The sequence below is a fragment of the Elephantulus edwardii genome, unplaced genomic scaffold, assembly GCF_000299155.1.
Source record: "Elephantulus edwardii isolate Elephantulus edwardi_28Jun2011 unplaced genomic scaffold, EleEdw1.0 scaffold00093, whole genome shotgun sequence".
NCBI classification, from domain to species: domain Eukaryota; kingdom Metazoa; phylum Chordata; class Mammalia; order Macroscelidea; family Macroscelididae; genus Elephantulus; species Elephantulus edwardii.
The window spans coordinates 10135148-10141501 of NW_006399843.1; the positions used below are offsets into that span (position 1 = coordinate 10135148).

General features: G+C 38.4%; 1 protein-coding gene across 1 annotated transcript in view; it reads right to left on the reverse strand.

Annotated features, from left to right (window-relative positions):
• Positions 1–6354, reverse strand: part of BUD13 (BUD13 homolog (S. cerevisiae)) — a 36469-nt gene that overhangs the window by 28106 nt on the left and 2009 nt on the right. Inside the window, exons 2-3 of the mRNA XM_006890872.1 lie at positions 5089–5182; positions 1632–1716 (exon numbers count right to left, since the gene is read on the reverse strand). Of these exons, the coding sequence (XP_006890934.1) occupies positions 1632–1716; positions 5089–5182 (179 nt within the window). The remainder of the gene's footprint in view (positions 1–1631; positions 1717–5088; positions 5183–6354) is intronic.

Sequence of the window (6354 nt, forward strand, 5' to 3'; positions counted from 1 at the left end):
AAAAAAAAAAAAAAAAGGAAGTAAAGGTCAGAGATCAATGGAGTATTTTCCATGCCTGAGCAGGGAAGGGAGGGAGGGAGATACAAAAAGGGACAATGTATGTGTGTGCATGTAGTTCATGTGTATATATATGGACATAATATAAGTGTTAAGTGCTTTATGTGTTTCAGTTCCTAGACCTACAGATAAGAAGACCAGAAGATTCCTTCTGAAACAGGGATTATAGATGAACTATAAATACAGCTACAAGATAAAACAGAACATGATAGATTAAAAAAATATTCTAGTCAAAGAACTCTTATGATGAAGTTTTTACCCATACGTTTAAATATAGTTGTCAATAGTGATCAATCACCTATAGCCAACTATAACTTGTTACATTGGTTTTTTTCTGATCAGAATTGTATAATAATTAACTTAATGGCACAGAATACTACAGAAAGAGAATTTTGTTTAAAGAGAAAATTAAAAAAGATAAAATTCTTTTACCCTCCTTTTGTGAATAAACATCAAGAGTAAAATACCACTAATCAACAGTCAAAAAGCAAGATCATTGTATATAAAGAAAAATAAAGCTAAAAACCAAACTCACAACTATCAAGTCAATCCCAACTCATGGCAATATGCCCAAGTGTGACAGAACAAAACACAGGTCCATGAGGTTTTCCTGGCTGTAATCTTTTTATGGACATCACCAGACCATTCTTCCATGGCACCTTTGGACAGGTTTAAACTGCCAACGTTAGTAGAGTACAAACTGTGCCACCCAGGGATCTTAAAAGAATAAGCATAGGCAGTTAAAAACTAATAAGCTTCCACAGCCCACACAAGGCCTGAATGATAACTGAGATCAGGGCTGGACTCACTGGGACTTAGTTTTTGTTAGCCTGAGTCCCATAGTCGGGCAGATCTAGTTGCAAAGTTCTTTGTGAGTCTCAAATGATGATTTACCAAAGAGGAATGGACATTAAAAATTAAATAGCTATTATTATCAATTCAATCACTTAGCAAGCATTTGTTAAAGGTACCTCTATATATTAGGAAGAGACCGTAACAAGGCAAATAAGGTTAAATCTATGCCCTCAAAATTATAATCCAATAAAGAGAGATGTGGCAAAAAATGCCTTTTATTCAATCTTCAGTGATTCAAAAACAGGGGCAAGGGGAGAAGGCTTAGATTATTAGTCTAAGGATAAGGTATGGAGTGAGCATTGTAAAATTCAGTATTTAAGGGGAGAAGAAAGATTTATTAATACAAACACAAGAATAAAGAACACTGGTTGTCAAAGTCTACAAACTCTGTTCCCCTGAACTGTGCAAGTTCTTTCCAAAGTCTGCCAATACACCAGTGCTTTCCTATTTGGGGCCAGACAGAACTGAATCACCCTCAAACCAGTCTTCCTCAATAACACTAATACCAAACAAAAGAGAAAGCAGATAACTGATCTCTCAGCCCTCATGTCTTATGCTTACAAGGAAACCTTAAATTTCTTTTCCTTTTCACAATATTTTTGAGGCACAATGAGACTCTGAAATGAACTTAAGCATTCACCTTAAGAAGTGTTAAAAAAAGGAGAGGGAATCTCCCTCTCAACTGGGAAATTTTGGTGTAACCAATGTTTGGCCCTCACCTCCCAGAAGCTTCCACTTGGTACTGGAACGAAAAGCCTCCATCTGCTTGACCTCTTCTGGACGCTCATCCACAAACTCGGCAACCTGCGGGAGGGTTCAGAAAATGCCCAAGACTCAGCCAAGAAGCACTACTGTTCCCAAAACCCAAACACAAGACCATTCCCAATATACATGGTGTGTGCATATGCAACACAGTCATGAAGAAACACACAGTGTGCATCAAGGAATGAACGAAACCCCAACCTTTCTACAAATATTCATCAAAATCATATTTTTTTTTTTTTAAAAAGCAGTGGTCCTGAGGGATCCTTGCTCCATGAATATCTGATTGTCATTGGACTGACTGACTCATAGGTCTTTATCTGACAAATCAAATTCCTGCTGAAGGTTAATTTCTTTTATTACAAAGCTTTTTTCATTAACCAGCCAGGTAGACAACAGCCACTTTTAAGCTAAAAGATGCATCTCTGGCTGGCTCCATGTCACGCTTGTCTACTAACAAGGACTTCACACGCCTTACATGACCTTTCTTGCTGTAGGCAATAACAAAGACAGGTTTGCCTGAATCCAATCAAATTAAAGAAATCATTAAGATGTACAGAGAATCACAGAATTGTAAAATTAGAAAACCATATTCATATCATCCAAACTCCCAAACAAGTCTGGAACTCTCTCCACAATATCCAAGACTGATGATCACCCACTCGATTCCTTCCTGACAGGGATTCATCCCACAGGCAGTTTACTCAGTTCTGAACAATGCTAGGAAGGTCTTAGTTTTACTGGACCAAATACCTACTCTCCTGAAACTCCTTCCCTTGATCTTAGTTCTGAACTTTGATGCGATATTGATCCTCCCTTCACATGACAGACTTTCACCAATGGTTGGTGTGATAACTTCTATTACACAGTGTCAACATGTGCAAGTTACCATGTGTTGTGCTTTACTTACATTATCTCAGTTACTTAACTCTTGGTGATTCCACTTGGGCATTTGTGAAGACGGAATTCACAGGACTACAGTGAGGACTCGGTGAGGTATTTCATGTAAGCTTAATATAGTGCTTGGACTATGGTAAATACTCAGTAAATTGTGCCTGTAATTTATTCTTGGGCTGTCACTGCTGCTGTGGCTATTCTAATTCTATTGGCGGTGGTGGGAATAGCCTTGGCATGACAAAAATCAACTATATAACAAAAATAGAACATTTTGAATATTGCAAAAGGTAACAGAGCTAAAACCTCCTTTGCTTAGGTTTGTGGGAAACCATAAAAGCAAAAGCAATTCTATAAAGGAAAATCAAAATGCTTCACTACATAAAAATTAAAATTTTTAAATGTGAAATCCTATTATAATGGGAATAAAAAGACAAATAACAAAATAGGAAAGACATGTAGAACATATAAAATGTATGTTACTGTTACAAATACCAAAGTTTTGGGAATTTTTTTCAACAGTTTTAAAAAAGATAAAAATCCAATTTTTCTAGGAAACTGACAAGAGAAAGGAAATTCACAAAACACAAAAATATGCCCAATAAAGATATCCACTAAGCTGTTAGTAATTATTATCTATAGATGGTCATAATGTTATGGTATGCTTATAAAGCATTACACTTTTATGATTTCCAAATATTTAACAATAAATACGTAATACCTTTCTGAAACTTTTCAATGTCGTAAATATTAGTTTTTAAGTGATTTGTTTGACTGAAACTAAGTTGGCTTCTTATAAGCATTATTTTCATTCTAGTTGCATAAAAAGCATCTTTTAAATAATCTATTGTAGAATTCTGCTAGAGATTAACATTAATAACAGCCATCTGTTGTTGTTGTTGTTATGTGCCATCGAGTCGTTTTCGACTCATACCGACCCTATCTAGAATCTTTATTTACAACCCATCTACAGCTCTATTCATCTTATTTTTCCTATTCACATGTATTTCCACAAATACAATCAAAGCTAGATTATCTGCCCAAGTTTTTGTCCCTCTTGATTTTATTCATTCTTCAAAATTCAGTTCAGATACTTACATCCTTTCTAAGCTCTCACAACTAATACCAAGTGTGCTATGCCCTTAGCTTCAACGACATTTGAAGTAGATTATTGGTGGTTATCTAGTATAGAAGACAGAGGGGAAAGAAGAGGATTCTGCTAAGGGGCTTTGAGTGTTGTATTTACGATGGTGAAGCAGAAAAAAAAAACCAACCAGTAATAGGCTGTACACTATGAAGAACACAGTTATTATCACTTAACTGTGCAAGCTGAAACTTCTGAATTGGCAAATATTTTTTATGTCTATTTTCACTGCAATATTAAAAAAGAAAATTCAGTGGCCCCTTCTATGATACCACTTCTAAAGTACAGATTTATCATATGTGCTTAATAAAGTACAGATATATATTAATGTTCCATTAATGGACAACTTTTAGCCAGTAGATATCTTACTGTTGCTGCTGTTATATATGCCATCAAGTTGGAACTAAGTCATAGCTGACCCTCCAAAAGGGTTTCCAGTGTAAATCACTGTCCATCTTTCTCTCATGGAGCAGATGTTGTTGTTGTTGTTGTTATGTGCCGTCGAGTCGCTTGCGATTCATAGCGACCCTATGTACAACAGCCCTAAACTCCGCTCTGTCCTGTGCCAATCGCACTGTCTCTGACACTCCCATTCCCATTATCCCAGTCACCGAATCAATCCACCTCATAGAGGGCCTTCCTCTCCTGCGCCGTCCCTCCACCCTCCCAAGCATGATGTCCCTCTCCAAGGACCGGTCTCTCACTTGCCTTTGAGTTGGAGGCATAATTAATTCCTTGCCATGAAGCCACCAGAGCTCTAAGATATCTTGGCAAGTATTTATCATTGTAAAGCTTAACTGAATCAATAATGTTGCTGCTATTGTTAGTTGTTTCCAACTCATAAGAGCAAATAAAAAGTCCCCTACAAAAGATTCTTCACAAGTTGGAATCCAGCAAGCTAAATTGTTGCTAACTAAAATTAAGGTTCCATCACCACTATTGAGAAAGTCCTGCCTTTCTCTGTCCTAAGTCCCATTTGTAGGCTAAAAGTGGTCAGTAGGTGCTGTCATCTTCTACTTACAGAGACTCCCCGCACAAAAGAACAAAACACTGTCCAATTCTGCACCATCCTCACCAACCTTGCCCACTGTAGCAGCCATTGTGTCAGATCATCTTGTTGAGGGTCTGCCCCTATACTTTAGCAAGTATGATGTTCTTAACAAGGACTGGACCCCTCTGATAGCATGCCCTCCATAAACCAAAACAATAGCAGTGTTGAGGTGCATAGCAAAGACGACTATTTTTAAGAATTCTTTGGAAATTGTCATCTCTTCTCTACCCTCAATCTTTGCACACACAAATGTATCCTGCACTGGGGATAGAGACTGAGAAGCCTACACCAATTCAAAGTACTGATAACTCCAAAAGATACAGACCACAGGCAAATCACCATCATCTTCCTCTTCTTCTTTTTCCACTTTAGTGGTAGAAATAGCTGTCCAGCTCACATCATCATCCACAATTCGCATTCTAAATGGGAAGAGGGGGAGAAAAAAGATAAAAGAGGGTTACCCACTGGTTTTAGGAAGAAAGTTCAAAATCTTACAATATGGTACATGGTCAAGTCTTGGCCTAGCTAGCCAATTTTATCTCACACAGCTGCCCCGTCAATTCAACACTTCAGTAGTGCCTGAAATGAGGCAACTTTCTAACACCCTCGTTCTCACATACAGTTCTCCATACCTGACCTGCTCTTCTCTTCATTCTGCGCTAGCATAAATATAACTTCCTTAGGTAGACCTTCAATTGCCCCTCTTCCATAACAACACTAAGAAAACCTGTTACACACATTCAGAATACCTTCATTGTGTTTATCACAATGGAAATTAATTGTGCAAGTAGCTCTTTTGAGGCCTGTTTCTCCACTGAACAGCAAGCTCCATCAGAATAAGAACTATGGCTGTACTGTTCACAAAGGCATCTTCAACACTGCGTAGTACCTAACAAAGGAAGTATTCAGTAAGTGTGTGCTTGGACGCACTAGTAGTAGCTAGCAAAGAAAGTATTCAGTAACTGTACGTTTGTTATACAGATGGCACTAAAAAACAGTAACTGCCATTATGTGAGGGAGATCTGGTGACTTGATGGGTAAGTAGTTATGCTGACAACTCAAAGGCAGGAAGTTCAAATTCACCAGCTGCTTGAAGGGAGATATCCACACCCTCCTGCAAGTGTGTTTTACAGCCTATAAAAACTCATTGGAGGGGAGCTCTGGTGGCCTAGTGGCAAGGAGCTGCAACTACAGTCCCAGAGGCTCACGGTTTGAATCCACCAGATGCTCTGCAGGGGAAGGAGGGACAATCTCCTCCTGTACCAGTCAGATCTGATTTGATGGTACACTCACACACAAAAATAATAAAATAAAAAAAGAAAAACTCATTGGAAGGTCACCTAGGATTTGGTTCCAACTCAATGGCAATGAAAGAATGAGTGAAAGCCATCATGTGAACAATTTCTACTTGATAAGTCAGGAATTTTTCATATTCCTGTCAAACATTCTTCTAGGTGGTAGAGCACTGGTCTGTGCGTTGCTGTACAGAGGTAACTCGTGGTTGCTGTGATGCTGAAGCCTGTGACAGTGATGTGCCAATCGTGGTAATGGGCACCCATGGTGGACAGTGTTGGCTGGAGCTTCCCGACTA